We start from the raw sequence: 20,371 nt of genomic DNA, 5'->3' as shown, positions 1-20,371 counted from the left end.
TCTCCTACAACGTTTTAAAAATTAATTCTTTCAGGAGGTTAATTGGATGCTCTTCCTTTGTGTCGTTGCTTTCGATGCCACTGAGAAAAATTTTACCACTATTTCTTTCAACTGGCTGGTAATTCCACAATCACATTTTGAGTATGCAGTTGTTGAAACATTACAAAGCTTTTCCTTTTAAGTTTCACATTTTATGAACATCTTTCAAACTTCAATACATCTTCTTAATTCAGGTATTTTGGCGTTATGCATAAAATATTCATGAAAGCATGTTGCGCTACTGGGTAGTAGGATCTCACTACTCGGGCCTCTTCTGCGCATCACAATTTTCTTTTACAATTAAGGCGTATGAATACAATATTGGAACAAAAGATAGTTCCCACAAAACACTTAGAGCCTTATGCAGAATCGTTTTGACGTCTGATTAACGCCATACTACGGGTTTGACCGATAACGGATGGTTATCAAAATTAGTTAAAAGTAATAATTGTAAAGTTAAAAGAAATGGTGGCAAAACTTTTCTCCCAGTGGCATCGAAAGCAACGGCAGGAAGGAAGAGCATCCAAGGAACCTCCTGAAAGAATTAATTTTTAAAACGTTGTAGAAGACGAATGTTTCTTATTTTGAAGGATGATTGGGGCTTTCGAGGAATGAACCTTCGGAATCGTTGATATTCGTGCATCAAAATCGGTACCCGCAACTGTCGCGTTCGTCTCCATATATTAATCTTGGGCCAATGTTTTACTAATCGAAAGTAAATCAATGGTGTGTAAAACGTATGTGATTGTGATTATCCAAAGGCTAAAATATATGTATTAAAAAGATATATAGTGAGTGTTCTCTTTGTGTTGAGTGATGCAATACTAAAAACATAATTGTGTGTTTATTATGGTGGTATTTCCTTCAACAGGATAAGTATAACGTGCTTTGTATGCTTAGATTTATATTTCATGTTGTCATATAAATAGTGCAGTTAACGTAGCGCAGTGCAGGGGTACATTCATTCCTCTATACAGTCATCAGGTGTTCAATTTAACGTTTTATGTTTCATACGAATTTTCTTCTTGAGGCTATAAGAGACGTACAAAACACAAACATAATTTATATGAGACCGTTGACGAGGAAAGTTCTAACCATAGTTTTACGGTACGATGGACCAGTCACTGACGGTGGGTACACGGCCGAACCCCCTCACGAACCTTATAGCACCCGAACCTAGAGACCGTGGTGGAATGGCTAAGCCCTCTTAGGAACAGCGAAAATACGAACCTCAATACATTAATAAATGATTACCAAATCGGGACACATGATAATCGAACCCGGCGCTCATAAATGGCTGTTCCTTCATACGGACTTGAGTCAATACCGTCATAAAATGCCTTTCCGAACAGAGACCGAGAAGGATCTAATCCTAGATCGTTATAGGCCATTTAACTTTAATGATTGTCAAGTAAGAAAAATTCCTTCCTATATTAGGTAGAAGCTTGCTTGACGAGTTAGTACCTGAGTCGAGGAATCAATGGTTAGATATGTTTGGAATTTTTAGTGATCTAGCACATATAGAAACAGTAGATAGTCAAGCAGTAAATGTATTACAATGTCAACTATTGAAACAATTTGAGGAAGTTTCCGAACATTCATTGATATACCTATTAGAGACTTTTAAGTTAATATTCCGGTTAAGCCAGGGGCTATGCCTATTTTTAGAAGAGCTTATGAGATACATTATGCGTTACAAAATCAAGTAAAAGAAGAATTGGATCAATTATGTAGCGCAAGAGTGCTAGGGAAAATTACTCAAGCTGATTGGGCGACACCTATGTTTATACTTAAAAAGAAAAATGGCTCCATAAGATTGTGCTTAGAGTTTAAAAGGACTCTTAATTTGGTGACGGAAAAAGTAAGTTATCCTTTGCCAAAGACACAGGACGTACTCAATAAGCTGACTGGAGCCAATTATTTTATATTGGATTTAAAGCAGGCCTATTTAAAGCTGGAAATTCAAGAAAGTTCTCTGAAATACTTAATAGTAAATACCCCTTGGGGCTTGTATTTACATCACAGATTGTATTTAGGTTTGAATTGCTCAGCTCAAATATTTAATCAGTTTATGGATATAATAAAAGATTTGGAAGGAGTAATTTGTTATTTGGACCATGTGCTTATAAGGGGAAGCACTTTATAAGAATGCAAGCAAAGAACTACTAAGGTTTTACAAAAATTCAGAGTACCGTATTCAGGTTAATAAAGAAAAGTATTTCCTTTGTGCAATCAATTAGGTACTTACGTTATGACATTTAACCACAGGGTATTTTACCTGCAAAAAACAAACAAACAAAAAAAAACATTCTGCAACTACAGTCGTCTATGGGAATGTTGAATTTCTATCAGCGACATTTACCTTCTTTACCTACTTATATTCCTTCCTTATACGGGTTATTGAAGAAAGGTGTCCGGTGGAGTTGTCCAGTAAGCATGAACAAGAATTTCAATTAGCAAAAACCTGTTAAAGCCAGAATCTTACATCCTTCTAAAGAAGATGCTAACTTGTTTTAATGACGGATGCTTCACAAGATGGAGTAGGAGCAGTATTATACAACGACATAGATGGTCAATTGAAGACAGTTGCTTGTGCTTCAGCTACACTCTCAGAAGCAGAAAAGAATTATTCCCAGTTTGAAAAGGAAGCATTGGCTATAATTTTTTGGGACGGAAATTTCAATTTCTTTTCGGAAGATATTTTAAAATTTTTACTGCTTCGTAGCCTGTAAAATGGAATTTCGGGTTGAAAGCTGCACCTGATGGCGCTTCTTCGAGAATTCAAAGGTTGTTTTTGTTAGTAACAAATTATGATTATAATATTGTATATAGTAAATCTGTAAAATTAGCGGATTATTTATCAAGATTCCCACTAAAAGTGTCAACAGAGGAAGAAAATGTTGCACGTGATTTTATTAGTGAAATATCGTCCACTATTTTGAAGAGATAGAGGAACAATTCCACGACTTTAAAAATTAAAGAATGGATGATGAGAGGGTAGAAAAAAAAACTGCCTGTTTGTTTTGATTACAAGGAATATCAGAATATGTTTATAAAACCTTTTCAGTTAGAGTTACAGAAAGATTGTGTGTTTTGGAAAGGGTGTTAATATCTAGGAGATTAAGAGATCAATATATGAGAAAATTACACCAAGATCATATGGGTGAATATAGTAGTATGAAACTATCATCTGAGGAGGTTTGGTGGCCCGATGTAAGTGATTTACGTTGCTTCTTAAGAAACTGAGAGAGTTGTGCGGCTGTGGCTAATGATGTACCTAAAACTAAGTATTCGTCTTGGCCTGTTTCTAGGAAATCTTTTGCCAGGATACATATGGATCATTGCCAATTACTGGGTTTTCTATTTCTAGTTGTAGTAGATACGTTCTCTCCTTGAATTAAGGTGTGGAAAGTGGATTCTACAAACACATCGAATACCTTAGAATGTTTGGAAGGAATTTCAATTAATAGGGTTTCCAAGAGTCCAAAGTAACAGATAACGCAACACCTTTCAGTGGTCAAACATTTCAAGAGTATTGTAAAAAGCGAAATATTAAGTTATTAAATGCACTGACGTATTCGCCAGACAGCAATGGAAGTGCTGAAAGAGCAGTGCAGACTTTCAAAAGGTTATTACAGAAATGGCATATTCAGAATGGATACAAAGTTAGTAAACAAGCGGTGGTTCAGTGGTTAAAGCAAATTAATTAATGCCGTTACACACTCCCTTGAAATCCATGCAATCTTCACCTTCTTCGTTGATATTTACTTTTAAATTAACTTCTTGGTATAATAGTGCCGAACGAAGAAAGAAACTTTGAGGTAAGAAAAGAATCCCAAACCCAGTTCTATGGAAGGTAAAAATATTTGGGTAAGGAATTACAAGACAAACTTTCCTAAATTTATTAAAGGAAATTTTGTTAGATACACTGGCTATAATAGATTGGAAGTACTTGTTGATCGTTCAATTACGAGATGTCGTACACATCTAGTTAGAATGACATACCCCTTCTTCAAGCAAGATGAGGGGAGGACAAGGGTAAAAGTTACAACACCATTCTTCAGGAGAAGTTACAGCAGTGATAATATAGGTCATTCTAACATAGAAGGAGAATTGACAACAGGGGCGCCCAAAGAAAATTTTCTAGGGAGGGGCCCATCTCCATAGTTGCTACACGTCCGGTATTTCTGGTATTTAATATACGTAGTTTGCTATATTACGTATAGACTTTCGTGAGTCAGAGGGGGACCCGAGCCCCACCCTGCCTTCCCCCTTGGGCGCTCATGATTGACAGTGCTTTTTCGCAAAAACAGCAGAAAAAGGGCATTGGGAGTTGAAGATAAAGGCGAAATAGTGAGCAGAAGATCACAGCAAATACGAAGACCATCTGGCAGATGGGGTTATGAATAAACATTTCTTAGAGGCTGCTAGGGACAGAATCTCAGAATATGAGATTTGTTATAAAGTAATTGGCAGAATCTGTTATGAAATTATACACATACCATTGGAGCAAAGAAAAAGAGAGTACAAAGGATAAATTCTAGAAGCTGACCGAATAGAACAAAATTTAGATCATTTGTTCTTGAAAAATTCAAAATGATAAAGAGTTTCTTGTAATTTAGAATTAAAAGGTGATATTTAATGAAAAGTGAGAAAACAGTAATTAGATGATATTTGTATTTAATTCTTAGTATCGCAATAGTTTAACAATATCAAAATTATAATCTTTACATTCATCGACTGAAATAAGAAAATCATTACTGGATAGAAATGCTGTTATTTCATGTTTAAATGTTAATTCTGCCTCTTTAAATCGTTGTTGGAATTGCTGATATTTATGTTTATTCATGCTTTTGGAATATATATGTATATATAGTAGGTGTTTAGTAAGTAACTATGCAGTTCATAACTTGCCGTATTTTATTTTCCATAAACCACTTTAAACAGCTGAAATTAACTCGAAGCTAAACTTTAATTTCATGGAAGTTATAAGGGATGCTGGAAGTGATCCCCTTGTACTTGAAGACACAGTTGCACACGTTTCTACATGTATTTGAAGATGATGTGCAGAATATCGAGGGTGATGTTCTGAATGTGACATAGTGCAGCTGGGAGTTCTTGTATGGTGTGCGGATTGCCTTCGTAGGTCTTTCCCTTCAACGTAGCCCATAGAAAGTAATCGGGTGGAGGCAAGAAGTGCAAATGCAGCTTCTACTGCTGAGGTAAACTTGTCTCCATTGAGGAACACTTAGCATGATGACCTGGACCACAATGATGTCACACAAGACTTTGGTCTTCAATGTAACCGGACCTGTGAACAAACACAACTACCTGGTCAAATAGGGTTAAACAACGGAATGTTGTTAAATATGTTAAACAATGTAAAATGTTATTAGTAATTGCAATCATATCAGTCTTCACTTAGCACACATGGCACTGCAGTTACTTTCTGAACACCAGGTATATATATATAGAGAGAGAGATGGGTCTATAAGAAGACATTGTATATCACTAGGTAATAATTTCTCATTTCTATTTTTAGTCGAATTTTCCTTAATTTCTTGTACATCCCAATTAACATGCTTTTAAAGTTTTATCATTTATTGTAGAGAAAATACTTTGAGTGTTTAATTCTAATGATAATATCTTTAATATAGTTCTTATCCTATCTCCATTTAATGTAATTGCCATCTTTAATTGTTCCTTAAGTGAGTCAACACAATCAACAGGTAGCTAAATATGTTATAATTGAATAAACAGTAAAGAGGATAAATGCATTAATGTAAGAAGTTATTGCAGATAATAACACAGATAAAGTAATTAAATTACAATACGTGTATTTAGGAAATCGTAATTTCGTCTTTAAATTATATTGTAATTTTCGTATCGAATCTTCTATTAATTTTATTATTTTCTCTTCAAATATCTTTTGGTAAATCAATCTCTTTCATTTGGTATATAAGTGAACAGAGTATTTAAATTGACTAGTGATACTTCTATATTAAAAAAGAGGTTTCACTATAAATTAAATAATAATAATCTTGATTTAAATATACGTTTGGTAGGCGTTTTAATGTTAACTCCTAACATTAGAGAAGGTAGAAATCAATCTAAATATATTCATAAAGAAATTGTTATTAACGACCTGTCTTCGCTTATGTTCAAGCAATATTTCCATCAGTAACTTTATCTACATTCAATCCTTGAATATTTTCATAGAATGTTTAAGCATATGTCATATTCTTTCCTTTCTGCATTTAATTTATTTTTGGTATGAACTTCTATACTTAGTTTTCAAAATCATAAACATGCTCATTAGCAGGATCCAGGGCACTTCGGAGTTAATATCTACATCAAAGGATGATTTAAATTTATGTTATCGGCCATTTCTACTTTACGGTTCTGACTTATTTTAGTGCTAATAAAGTACATACAAGTGCATTTTCTGTCTTAAAATCTCTATTACTGTATTGTCGCATAAAAACTTCATTCTGAAACTTTTTGGGATGCTACCATCGTCGATCTGGCTTCCGGGTAACGCTGTCTGCATTTAACTAAGTCAAAGTACCACTGACTGAAAGCAGTTCATCGTCATGAAGTGTAGACGGCATCATGGTACGACCCAAAACATTAAGAGAAAATTTTAAAGTAATGAAGGGCGGCGTAAGTTTGAGAGAATGTAGCTTATTAAATTTTCTTTTGTAGATAAATCACGAGGAATGGAACAGTGTAGAAGTCCATTATATATCACCAGAAGTATTTTTACCCACTCTCCTCGCCGAATTATTTAAGTTTCTTTGACTGTGGTGTTAATCGCAATTCACTCTTCTCTATCAGTGTTCTAACGCGTTTCTGGAATTACAGCCTCTTATCAATAGTTCTGTTGCGACTCATCAATTTTGCTATTTTCTTAACTAAGGCTACTAACGTTGACTCTTGGATGTTAACCTGCTTGAAAGTTGTACCAACCTCTATTCAAGAAATTGTTGAGTTCCGATGGAACATAAGCGCTCGCGGTGCCGCCATATTGAATTGATTTTCAATGTGTATTATCACTCTTCACACATTTTTTCTGTTATTTTCATTGGTTCATTTTACTTTCAATCAGTGGTTACGTTGGTATCCCTTTTTGCCACACATTTCTATAAGAATTTAGTGGTGATAATTCAAGTACTAGAACCTCTATTCAAGTTTCCTCTCGGAAATTTCCTTCGCCGAGATATCAGAAATATTTGTGCCGATATATCAAAATAATTTCCTACCTGTTGACCCCATAATTTTTAAAAGTATCTTTTTTTCTGTTTTATAGCTTAAAGCATATCTAACAACAGTCATAAAGTGAGATATCTAATAACACACATTTATACACAGGGTCGGATTAAATACTTCATTGTCCCTAGGCCGGAAAGTGTTTGACGCCCCTGACTCGAACGAACATTTAAACATAACGGGAAAGAAAGAAGAAACTTGTTTACGCACATCTTTGTTTCGATAGTTTTGTATACATTTTAATGAATTTTGTATTGTAACGTGCGCATGCAAGGGAACGAGTCACGCACCAGCACAACAGTGTTGCATGCTCGCCTCTACGCATCTGTGTAAAGCAAACACATCGAAACTCCACTCAACATCAAGTACTAATGCTTGAAGGCAGTAGGCTCACTAAAAGAATTACGAGTTGGAGGCATTTACTCTGACTAATCATATTATTAGTATCATTCAACTTCTTCATTTTTTCATTTTGCTTATTGAATTATCGCATAACGTGATTCCTTAAGTTGTGTCTCTAGGCTCGGACTTATACATAACATCATAACTCTCTCCAATTAATTTGTATAGCGCCCTTCCAATTTCTATGCCCACGCCCTTTTTATGGAACCAGTCTAATCCTGTATCAAAACATGAATGAGCAACGTTTAGGTATTCCTTATTTGCAAGTGTTTTCAGCCTCAAGCGAACAAATTATGAATCAATCATGAAAGGCAGCATCGAAGTAGCAGATGTTATGAATATGTGAAACTACAGACAAACTATTACAAAATACATATTTTAACATGGTACTGTCGAAGATTGTGAAATAAAGTATCTAATACAGAAAATTTTATAATGCTATGTCGGAATATTAAGGGAAATTTTTACTCCCTCTTAACGCAGTTTAAGTCCAACTATGCTCAGAAATCGATGTAATTATAGCCATAATGATTATGCCCCATAAAGTGAACTGCATCAAGGAATGCAAGATCGCTTATACGATACTAGTTTTAAAGGAAGCTATTTTCTCGAAAAGACAGCGAATTTATATTAGTACACCTATTCGTAATCTACAAAATCAATAAAGGGTGTCTCAGAAGTCCCATAACATAAGGTAACTATTATTATCAGAGTTACAACAAAATATAAGAGAAGAAACCGTCTCCAAATATGATGTCTTCAATATAAAGAAGATTTTTTTTTTTTTAAATCGGAGGAGCCGTTTGGACTGTACACTCTTTATGCACCCAATGTTAAATGAAAATGCAACGTTGCCATTTACCTAGACTCACAACATAAGTGAATGAAGTTACTTCTTTTACGCTAACGTGTCGATGGCCAGCCCCTATCGACAGTACCATTTCAAACAGTAACTTCATTTACTCATGTTGTGGGTCCAGGCAAATGGCAACGTTACATTTTCATTTAACATTTGGCGCATAAAGAGTTTACAGCCCAAAAGATTTCCCCTCTTAAACTTTGTTGCAATTCTGATAATAACAGAGTTACCCTGTCAGGGGACTTTTGAGACACTTTGTATACAGATTTATGACGTTCCGTTGAGTTGTACACAGATTTATGACGTTCCGTTAGTTCAAAAAATCACATCTGATTATAAAATATAGCTAATTAATATCTTGAAGGCGTGTTGTGGTGAATAAAAGTAAATGAAAATTTTCAATTCCCACCGAATTAAATCGTGTTTAAAATGTGTTCGTACCAAACCACGTATCTCTCCGATATAAGTGCGGTAACACTGCAATATGTTCTGCCGTCTATTGAGAAATTTTTTACTGTAAAATCATTTGAGATTACTCTAAAAATTAAAAAAAAAAAAGTGGTGTATGGAAAATTATGCCTTCCTCGACGTGCTCTATTCATAAGTAGATCTAAAAGAAGTGATGACACTAGAAAATGTGAAAGGAAGAAATTTCAATGAGGGGCAACAATACTATATAAAAATATGGGAAGGATCCTCTGTTTGGTACAAAGTTAAAAAAGAAAAAGAAAAAAAAAGCACCTTGTTGCTAAAGTTAAGTTTGTGAGTTTTCTCAAAGATTTCCATCTGAGTTAATTCCTATCGAAATGGACTCCTATTTACATTCTGTCTCTCTTAAACAATGATATCATTATTAATAATCTACCAATTTATAAGTGAATGTACTTTCTTTCCTTATATAGAGAATACATTACTCCAGCTAAACAGAGAAATAAATTTAAAAAGTAAATACAATTCATTGAACAAAGCAAAGTTCATTTAAAATAATTAATGTTTTTCAGTTTCACCAACTAACTGAACATATTGGCTTCATCAGACACTGTAAGAAACAAGAGGAAGTTGCATCTAAATATAACATGATTATTGAAAATAGTTCTGAACGTTGATTGGCTGGTCAGAACGGACTCAGCCTATCATAATAAAGGTTGACAAAAGTTAAACTATGCACCATAAATTCCTTTCCCTTTCTAGTCTAGCAGAAACCAAGCTACAATTTAAATTTTTTTCTCAATAATTTGCCCCACTGTTCGTTCATTTTAAACTCTTGCATTCTAATTCAAAGCGCAGCTTTGGTTTGTCTCAATAAATCTGGCCTCCTTCCACTTTCTTATTAACGTCCTTTGTTGCAATCCTAGCACTTCAATCTCACACCAATTAATATTATGTCCCGTGTCATTCATGTGCTTAAAAATGGCGTTTCTTTCTGTTTATATCTTTACTCTGTTGTTTTAACCGTTCTTTTAGTTTCTTTTCCCCGTTTCACTCATATAAAAACTGTTACATTTACCACACCTTATCTGTAAAACTCTCCTTTCTGTCAGCTACTCTCGGCTTTCTACTATAATCTTCTTCCTCACGCGTATCACATCCAATAGTCTCTTACTCAAAGAAGCCTTGAGGACTATATGGAGGGAGAGTTTCTGTATTATAGAAGAAAAGTTAACAAGGATTAAGGAGGGCCAGAGCATAGGATTTAGAATGAGTCCGGTATTGTCAGAAACAATGGGAAAAGGAAACCGAAAGGAAATGTGGGGACAAGCTTATGTTTTTTAGCAGGTATGTTGATGATTGCTTCGGGATATGAAAGAATACTTAGAGCCAACTTACCAAATTTGTTAAGGGAACAGAAGATAAGAAGGGCACAGAACTCGAATTGGAAGTAGAAGAGGAAGAAGCCATTATATTTCTAGATATGAAAATAAATAGGCGGAGAGATAAATTGGTCACAGAATGGTACCAGAAGAAGCATCAGGGAACTTCTGTCATAAATGGAGCGATGTTAATCGATCAACAAAGAGAAAATTCATAGAAAATATGACGGAGGGGATCATGTGAGTTAATAGTGACAGAAGGAAGACTTAGAGGAATTTCACAAGCAATTGGAAACCAAGGGATATGATAATGGGAAGGATAAAAAGAAAGGACCAGAATAGTACGAAGATGATGGAGAGGAAGAAAAGAAGCCATGATGAGGAATAGAAAGTATGAGGGACGACACCGAGATACTGAAGAGAGCACTAAAGAAAAGAGGGAACGTTTCAACGTACAGGAAAGGAAGTAAGAGACTACTGGAAGTGTTATGTGTGAGGAAGAAGAAAGAAGAAAGCCCAGAGGAGCTGATGGAAAGAAGAGGACTGGTTTAGAAGATAAGGAGTAGTGAATGTAACAGTTGTTATATTGGTGAAACAGGGAAAAAACTAAAAGGACGGTTAAAACAACACAAAGATGATGTAAGATTATAAAGAGAAAGAAACGCCATTTTTAAGCAGGTGAGGGACACGGAAATAATATTAATTAGTGTGAGATTGAAGTGTTGGGACTGGAACAAAGGGCGTTAATAAGAATGAGGAAGTAGGTCAGATTTATTGAAACAGAACGAAGCTGTGATATGAATATGAATGTACGAGTTAAAAATGACGAACATTGGGGCAAGCTATTGGAAAAATCTTAATTTGTAGCTTGCTTTTTTACTGGACAGGAAGGGAATAGGATTTATCGTGTTTATTTTCACTTTAGTCGACCTTTATTATGATTGGCTGAGACCGTTTCGACCGGCCAATCGGCGTTTAGGACACGTTGGGATGATCGTGTAATATCTAGAAGTAACTTCCTCTTGTTTGTTACAGTGTTCAAAGAAGCCAATATGTTCAGTTTGTTGGTGAAACTGTCACACATTTATGATTTTAAACAAACGTTGCTTTGTTCAGTCAATTGTATTTCTAATTTATTTAAGATAGAAAAGCTAGTATGAACCAGTTGCGGAAACAAAGAAAACATGTCAAGCTAAAAGTATGTAAAAACTGAATATAATTTCTGTGAAAATTAAAAAATACACAAAAGGATTTATTTAATAAAGATGTATTATATAATTTTTTGTTAAATATATACCATTAATGATTCTTTATTCAAAAAATATTTACCCTCTGTAAAAAAATTATTATGTACAAAAATATCCGGTTAATTCTTCCTGACCAGTTAGGTTATAGAAAACTGTCTCAAAACGACATTCACACTATTATTAAAACTCTTAAACACTTAACACAAGAACTGCAAAATACCTTCAAATCATGGTATTAAAAAAACTTTCCGTAAATTCTGCTTCTTGAACTGAAAGTTAATTAACTTTCTAAAAATGAAATAAATAATATCAGTATTTATTGATTTGACTTATTTACTTAATGCTTAAACCTAATAATCCTGAAAAAAATATAATACTGAACTGTTACAAAAAAAAAAATAGAATAAAACATGCTAAGATGTCACTGTTGCGCACGAATTCTCCAAACATGATCGCATGTGTGTTTGCAAATTCCACTTTTGAGCAAATCTTTTACCACATAAATCACAAACAATGTTATACTCTCCCGCATGAAGTTTCAAATGCGTTTGTAAATTGTATTTCCGTGCAAACTTTCGGTCACAGATATCACATACAAATGGCTGTTCACCTGTGTGTGTTGTCAGATGAAGTTTAAGAGTTCGAGAAGATGACAATACTGTACCACAAACTTCGCACTGTGTTGATTCCTTGTGGGACCGAATATGGTCCGATAACATACACCTCTTGATAAGCTTCCCACATATATTGCAAGGATGAAGTGTTTGACCTCTATGAACCTTCCTCATATGCTCACTTTTAGACTTTGATTTATCGAATATTTTATTACATACAGGACAAGCATAACCATGTGTGCGGATATGTGCTTTCAGCTCCAATTTTGGTACTCTCTTGCTGCATATGTCACAACTCGTTTCTACATATACCACGTACGGTTTCTCTTTCTTATGAACAAGCTTTAGATGTACATAAAGTGACCATTGGTGTCCAAATAGTTCACCACAAATTGCACAAACCCAGATATTTGGATTTGAATGTCTCTTCAAATGTTCCTTCAAATAACAAAGTCGTGAGAAATCCTTGAAACATATTTCACACTTATGTCGCTTTTTCTTACCATTACTATTCTTATATTCTCGATCTGACTTCACACGAACAGATTTATCTTCGTTAATTGTACAAATATTGGTCAATACTATCTTCCTCTCACCTTCAACACTGTAAAATAAATAAATACATAAATAAATAATACAGTGCAAAGAAGGAACATTATTGAAACACATTTAAGATCAACCAGTACACATTTAAGGATCCGGCCTAAGGTTGACAAACAAGAAGATGATTACGGTATGTGGAAGTGATCTAAAGTTAGTGACCCTCGGATATTCTGAAAATCTTAAGCATACAATCTAGAATTGCTGCGTCCCTTGCCGTCAATGGCACATATGTGAGCGCCCGTATGTGACCACCAGCAGTGAGACGGACATATGATTCATCCATTGTGACAACTTTCTTCCATTTGAACCGGCCACATACTTTTCATACAATTTCCTGCAGTTCGTCTTACGCTTCGGCAACGCGACCCTGTAGCAGGTGATGTACATGGGCCTTCCGCACACATTTCAACCTGAGTTGCTTGCGAATTGTTTCATTCACAGTTGACGGTGCGAGGTGGAATCTGTGGCTCATATCACGTTGCTTCGGGGGATTTTCTTGGCACGCCAATCACCAGACCCCCTTAGCACTGTAATCGCCTGGTCGCTGTTCATGGTTCTGTCCTTGGTTGCCCTACTTATGAGTATCTTCCGCAGACCTGGACTTACCTGGGTAAGACGTTGAAGGAACTCTCCAAGAAGGGATTACAAAATCGTTTTCGAGTTGCTCTGGTCTCAATGATGAGACGAGCATTAGACATCGAGAGGTTCGGATGTCTCGTCTCGAGAACCTCACGGACGATCAGACGGTCATCCAGACCATAATGCACACAAACGTCACTCTCACACACAACGAAAACACACTGGATTAAATGACACTACACTTATTTATTAGAATACTATTAAAAAGAAAAATAAACAAGAGAAACGATCACAACACTTAACACTGCACATGTATAATTATTTCCGTTAATAACATCACACTTTACTTTCTTACTGCATTATAGCCCTTGGTCACTTCATACATTAGAATTGAATTTCACTAATTATGCTTTTCTCACACCATTAATGCACTTGGGGAATTAGCACTGGGGGAAAGTGTCGCCAGGATAATCCCACGAAGTAATATATTTGGTCTAGGAATTAATTCGTGCGGTTGGTACGCACACATTGAAGCTGTAGTACAAACACAAAATACATAAATACCTTAAGAAAAATATTGTCCATCGCTAGCCACCACTTTCGCCCATCTGTCAGGCAATGTACGGATTCCGTGGCGAAAGAAGACCTCATCCTTGGAAGCGATCCAGTCAGAGACCCATGTTTCGATATCTTCTGAAGAAGTAAACCGCTGTCCAATCAAATCGTTGTTCATGCAATCGAACAAGTAGTAGTCCGAAGGAGCAACGTCTGGTGAATACGGCGGGTGGGGTAAAACTTCCCATCCGACATTTTCTAAATAGGTTTTGACCGGTTTTGCGACATGTGGGCGAGCGTTATCATGTTGAACAATCAGTTTATCATGTCTGTTCTCCCATTCTGGTCGTGTTCTGGCCAGAGCTTGCTTCAAACGCATTAATTTTCGTCGATAACGTTCTCCATTCATAGTTTCACCCGGTTGCAGCAGCTCATAGTACACCACACCTTTCATATCCCACCATATGCACAGCATAACCTTTGCACAGTGAATATCTCGTTTTGGTTGTGATGGACCTGATTCACCTGGTTTCACCCAGGCCTTTTTTCGTTTAGGGTTCTCGTAATGGATCCACTTCTCATCACCCGTAATAATTCGATGCAGAAACCCCTTTCTGCTCTGTCGTTGAAGCAGCAATTCGCAAATGGTTTTTCGTCTTTCAACGTCTCTGTCTTTCAATTCATGTGGAACCCAATGTGACATCTTTTGAATCATTCCCATGGCTTTCAAGCGTTTGGAGACTGTTGTTTGATCAACGCCTAATGCTGCTGCAAGTTGTTCCTGCGTTTGACACGAATCCTGCTCGAGCAATGCTGTCAATTCTTCGTCTTGAAATTTTTTTGGCTGTCCAGCTCGCTCTTGGTATGCCAAGCCGAAATCACCACTTCTAAACCGTGCAAACCACTTCTGACACGTTCGCTCAGCTAGAGCATGCTCACCATACACTTCCACCAAAATACGATGACTTTCAGTCGCACTTTTCTGCATGTTAAAGTAATGCAGCAGGACACCCCGCAAAAACACTTTATCAGGCACAAATTGCGCCATGTTCACTTAACTACAAACTGGTGTTGTTGACGCTTTAATCCACTGCCCTATACTACGAACGATACGCGATGACAGGGGTTTGCAACACATGTGTGGATACACGGAACTGTGGGACGCTCCGTTCGTTGCGCCATCTCTTGTCCACCCGCACGAATTAATTCCTAGACCAAATAGTTGCTGCTCCAAACAATCCTGAAGAGTCGGCACGAGTCTTGAGCAAAATTGCGTAGTATCTAAAGTGGAATGATAATGTTGGAGGACACGTTATAACTGGTACGCACAAGGTGTGGGAACCTGAGATTTACAGATTGGGGCTAGCCGTAAGAAATCGTCCTTCACCGGCTAATAACTTATGCCCCTTAGCGCAACATTATATTTGATGCTCGACGCGACGTGCGTGGTTGCTGCTTCGAAACGTGGAGTAACACTCCCCGAACTTAGAGGTTCGAGATACGAACTGCAGTGGTCGAAGGATCAATATTGGCAGTTCATTCTTAAAAGCATTCAGGTTAAATCACCTGCATGCATATGCAAATAGAACATAAAAAAAAAAAGAGTTGACGTTAATATTAGTCCACTGGCCACTACGCACGAGACATTGCGATAACTTGATCGTGAGAATGTTAAGATAACAAGCTGGTAAAGCAATGTGGCTGGTGACGATTTGACTTGGACACCTGGTCTACTCTGATCTGCTCCAATCTACTGCAATATTTCCATAAACGATTAAAGAAAGCACTTAATTCAGTTCCAAATAACTGTAGAATATATACTGTGCATATTAATAAGTCAGGGAGAAACACTGACAAGCTTCGCCGCTTACTGAAATGTTCTCACAACAAACCAATGTTTTAAATATATATATGAAAAAACGATGAAAGACTTTTGTTCAATTGCGTGGGAAAGAGGCAATTCCCACCGAAGAAATACTTATTTGCGTCGCAGAATAAAGTATAAATCGAAAAATAATTACTGTCTTTACAAAATATACAGAGCGTCCACAAAAAAAAAAAAAAAATCTATAACCTGGTGACGGTTATAGCACTGCGGGTGTCACTTTGCTTGAAGCTCTTCTTCTGGTGATTTTCGTGGGTGATTGTTTCGGAAGGAGAGCCTCTTGTGCGTAACGGGTCACAATAGCTTTCGCAGTAGTCAATCCGAGTGTTAGCCGATTCACCCGACAGTTTCACAATCCGTACATATGAAAACTTAGCATGGATAAGGGCCATTACGCAACCCTCCCAAGAACATCTTCAACTAACTTATCCGTCATTTTATCTGCCATAGATTTTGTAAATCAGGAAGGAAAAAGTATTTTGAATATATCACACTCAATTAAGATATTTTCCCAAACTAAGCTTTTATATGCTCCATCATCTTAATTTTATATTATTCGTTTATTTCTAATTCTTTTAAACTATTAACGGATTTTTGATCAATACTCTCAATTTTAAGAACAAAGATAATATGACTTGCCGTTTGTCACAGAAAGTTTTTATTTACAGCTTTTATGGATATATTTTTGTGAAAGCCAAGATATTACAGCAAAATGCATTTAAAATTACCTTTTAATTTTTAGATTAATAGCAAAATTCTTGTGACCAATTAAAATCGCATACTAAATTGTATTTCAGCTAAAGCATCTGCAAATTCCTCAATAAGTTTTATATACTTTCATTTACAAATACATTCTTTGTTCTACTACAATTAATCACATACAGTGATCTATTTTTAATGAATTCTTATGGTTCATAACACATTTCTATATTTCGACATGTTATTCGCTTAAATGAAGAGTAATCTCCATAGATCTGAAAATAGTTTTCTTAATTATCTCTATTTTCTGTAATATTCTTAACGTATATATCCTTTACAATGATCAAATTTGTTATTATCTTTTATTTGATCTAGACTTCTGCCAGTCTGAATTGCTACTATTACAAACTCATTCATATCAAATTTTGTTGTGGCGTGAAACTCAAAGAATGAATCAGTGACAGATTTTTGAACACATTGATATATGTAAAAGAAATGTGTGATTTTAAGTTCTTTTAGTATCTTCAACTTCAAATTACTCTCGTAAATATTTTCATTTCCACTATAGGCATTCTTTGAGACCCTTTATTTCTATTTTTCCACTATGAAAAGTAGTTTCACCTAATCCAGATCCTACTCATTTATATAAAACATCATTAATATTATTGGCACTTGTAAATGTAAATTTCCACTCTCCTTTCCACATTATTTATTTATAATCGTTTAAAAAACAGTTATTAATCTTAATATAGAATGAACATTAAATTTCTTTCTAAATTCAAGTCTATTATTTATTTGAAATTCTGCTCGCTTTAAGTATGCTTCTGGTTTAAATAATTCTAAAGTTCCAGTTACAATTGCAGTTACTCCAGATAATTCAATTTTACCTATAACAAGTCCGTGTTTTTTAATTTCTATTTGTGAGAAGAATGGAAAGAAATTATCTACATATTTTATCGCGAGATTTCCACGAACTGTCTCCAGTTTGAGAATGTACAACTTCAAATTTGATACAACAATTTGCTCTGAGTGTGACTAAAGCCATCTCCACATTAAAATCAAAGTCAATATCTTTGTTAGGATCATTCAAATTATTATTTTTTCTATTTGACGAAAAACTTCGTAATTCATAACGTTCAAAGTTACCCATTTATTATAGAGAAAATCTATAAAAAGTATTGTTGTTATTGCTCCACCGAAATCAATTAAATTGTCATCCTTATCTGTTATTTTTATCTCAATTTGATCTATCTTATCACGTTATAGGAAAATAAATGCTAAAAAGGTTTATATACAACTCTGCGTTTAAACTCAGCATCTGTTGTAAATGATTCTATAATTTCTGTTTCCTTGTGCCTATTTCCTTCAATTTTAACAAACATTCCATCAGCTGCATTACGATGAATATTAATGATGTTGAAATGGTGAAGTTTTGGCAGTTTGCCTCCAATATGTAGTTATTGTTTTTTAAAACCCTTTCATTCTTAAAACCAAGAACTACCAATGTCATCTATAATTCCATATTCACTATCTGTTCCTATTTCTAGTCCGTTTTTCAAACGTTTCCTGATAGCATTACATTTATAGATTGAGGTTCTAAATAATCGTTAGGATCTTTTAAATTATGTTGCCCTTCTGGAATAACTAGTTTATCAACGTATTTAAATTGACTTCTAGCTTCTCTAATGTTAGGAGCTAAGTATGTACTTTAAAAACATACCAAATGTATATTTAAATCAAGATTATTATTATCTAATTTATAGTGAAACCTCTTTTTTAATATAGAAGTATCACTAGTCAATTTAAATACTCTGTTCACTTATTATATACCAAATGAAAGAGGTTGATTTACCTAAACATATTTATATAAATTAATATAATAAAATTAATAGTAGAAAATAATAAAATAATAAATAATATATGTTTATATATAATAAAATTAAATAATAAAATAATAAAATTATAAGATAATAATAATAAAATTAATAGAAGATTCCATACGAAAATTACAATATAATTTAAAGACGAAATTACGATTTGTTAAATACACTTATTATAATTTAATTACTTTATCTGTATTATTATCTGCAATAACTTCTTACATTAATGCATTTATCCTTGCCACTGTTTATTCAATTATAACATATTTAGCAGTTCTAGAGGTCAACCTTCTAAACTTAGTATTAGTAAAACGAAAATAAATATAAAAGGCCTGTTAATTGTATTAACTCATTTAAATACAAACATTAAATGGAGATACGGATAAAAACTATATTAAAGATATTATCATTACAATTAAACACTCAAAGTATTTTCTCTATAATAAATGATTACTCTTTACAAGTATGTTAATTGGAAGTAGAAGAAATTATTAAAGAAAAATAGACTAAACAGATAAATAAGGAATTATTACCTAGTGAAATGCATTGCCTTCCATCTGGATGTAGTTAAACTTTCGTCTTATAAAATTTTTAATGCAACCGGGCTGGTTAGCTAATAATTATACTGTATATATATATATATATATATATATATATATATATATATATATATATATATATATATATATATATTATTACAAAAGCATGTATCAACCTAAATATCAGCAACTACAACAACGATTTAAAGAGGCAGAATTAAAATTTAAGTATGAAATAGCAGCAGTTCTATTTAAGTAATGATTTTGTTATTCACAGTGTTCGAAGTGGAAAAACAGCAGAGGCGGTATGTTTTATTACCATTTTGATTCGACAAACCATCTATCTAAATGTTGAAAGACAATGAGGTTATGTTGCCCAGAAGACTGCATTGCTATGTACACAATGACTCAAAACCATGAAAGAACTTCTCCGTTGTTACAAAGGGCATGGAGAGGCTTTGCCCCCACCCTTAACTTTCTAAGAAAAATAAAAGAAATATTTCCTTATGTTGTATTATAGAGAATGAAAATGATCAAAACCGAGTTTTTACATTAACAGTTTTTAAACAATTTCCCGCGGGAGAGCTTGTGAACCCCCACTCGACTGAGAGGTATTCCAGACTCCCGGAAGGTCCGCCCCCACAACACACAACTCTAAATCCACCTATGCGCCAAATACGACAATTATATGTATTAAGACGAGAGATACACATACACATAAGAAAGAAACAATTGAATATGTCACTATAAAATATAAAACGCTTAATATAAAACAATAAGCAAAGAAAAAAATAAAATAAAACAAAAGCAAACCAAAAGATTATTTTGATTTCATTAACTATATTTTTTCTCGTAAATACCAGACTCACTTATGTATTTCTTTATCATTGTAGACACAAAAGGAATCCTGACGAACTCATAACACTACTTTCTGATTTCAGTTTGCACAAGTCGCAACTTCAATACACTGCCTTTTGTTTGGACTGGGCAATGACTCATTCCTTTCTGTTATGTGGCCCTTTATCTGCAAACAACACAACCAACACAAGTTCTTGCATAGGACCAACGAGTGAACTTTTTTTTTTTTTTTTTTTTAGATACCTCATTTTTAGAAACAAGAGATAGGAAAAGGTAACAAAAATGTAAGTGTTGCCAACTTAAAATCTTTGACGTGCAAAGCTATACGTCAATTACTGTGTATAAAAATGGATTGATTACACGTATATTAGCATACAATTTCCAATGACGGTGCACCTTGATCACCGAAAAACAAGAGGCAGTGTCATCACTGAAAACCGAGGCGGTATGGCATACCACCGCATACCATCTCACTTCGACCACTGGTTATTCCGACTGATGAACGTAAAAATTATTCTTTTGATATGTTTTA

At 34.7% G+C, this 20,371-nt stretch overlaps 1 protein-coding gene across 3 annotated transcripts in view; it reads right to left on the bottom strand.

Moving 5' to 3' along the window:
* LOC145664760 (uncharacterized) overlaps positions 1-20,371 on the bottom strand; it is a 57,461-nt gene that overhangs the window by 13,040 nt on the left and 24,050 nt on the right. Inside the window, exon 4 of one of the 3 annotated variants that reach the window (XM_081731700.1) lies at positions 5,137-5,350. The exons of 1 other annotated variant lie outside the window; for it this stretch is intronic. In XM_081731700.1, coding sequence (XP_081587826.1) covers positions 5,317-5,350 — 34 coding nt within the window. In that variant the 3' untranslated portion in view covers positions 5,137-5,316. Of the gene's footprint in view, positions 1-5,136; positions 5,351-11,573; positions 12,846-20,371 lie in introns of those variants that run through there. One more of the 3 variants, XM_081731699.1, reaches the window with a different exon arrangement.

Source organism: Thermobia domestica, chromosome 11 (assembly GCF_964235325.1).
Source record: "Thermobia domestica chromosome 11, izTheDome1.hap1.1, whole genome shotgun sequence".
NCBI classification, from domain to species: domain Eukaryota; kingdom Metazoa; phylum Arthropoda; class Insecta; order Zygentoma; family Lepismatidae; genus Thermobia; species Thermobia domestica.
Note: the sequence above shows the minus strand (reverse complement) of the source record. Positions and strands in the feature narration are given on the sequence as shown.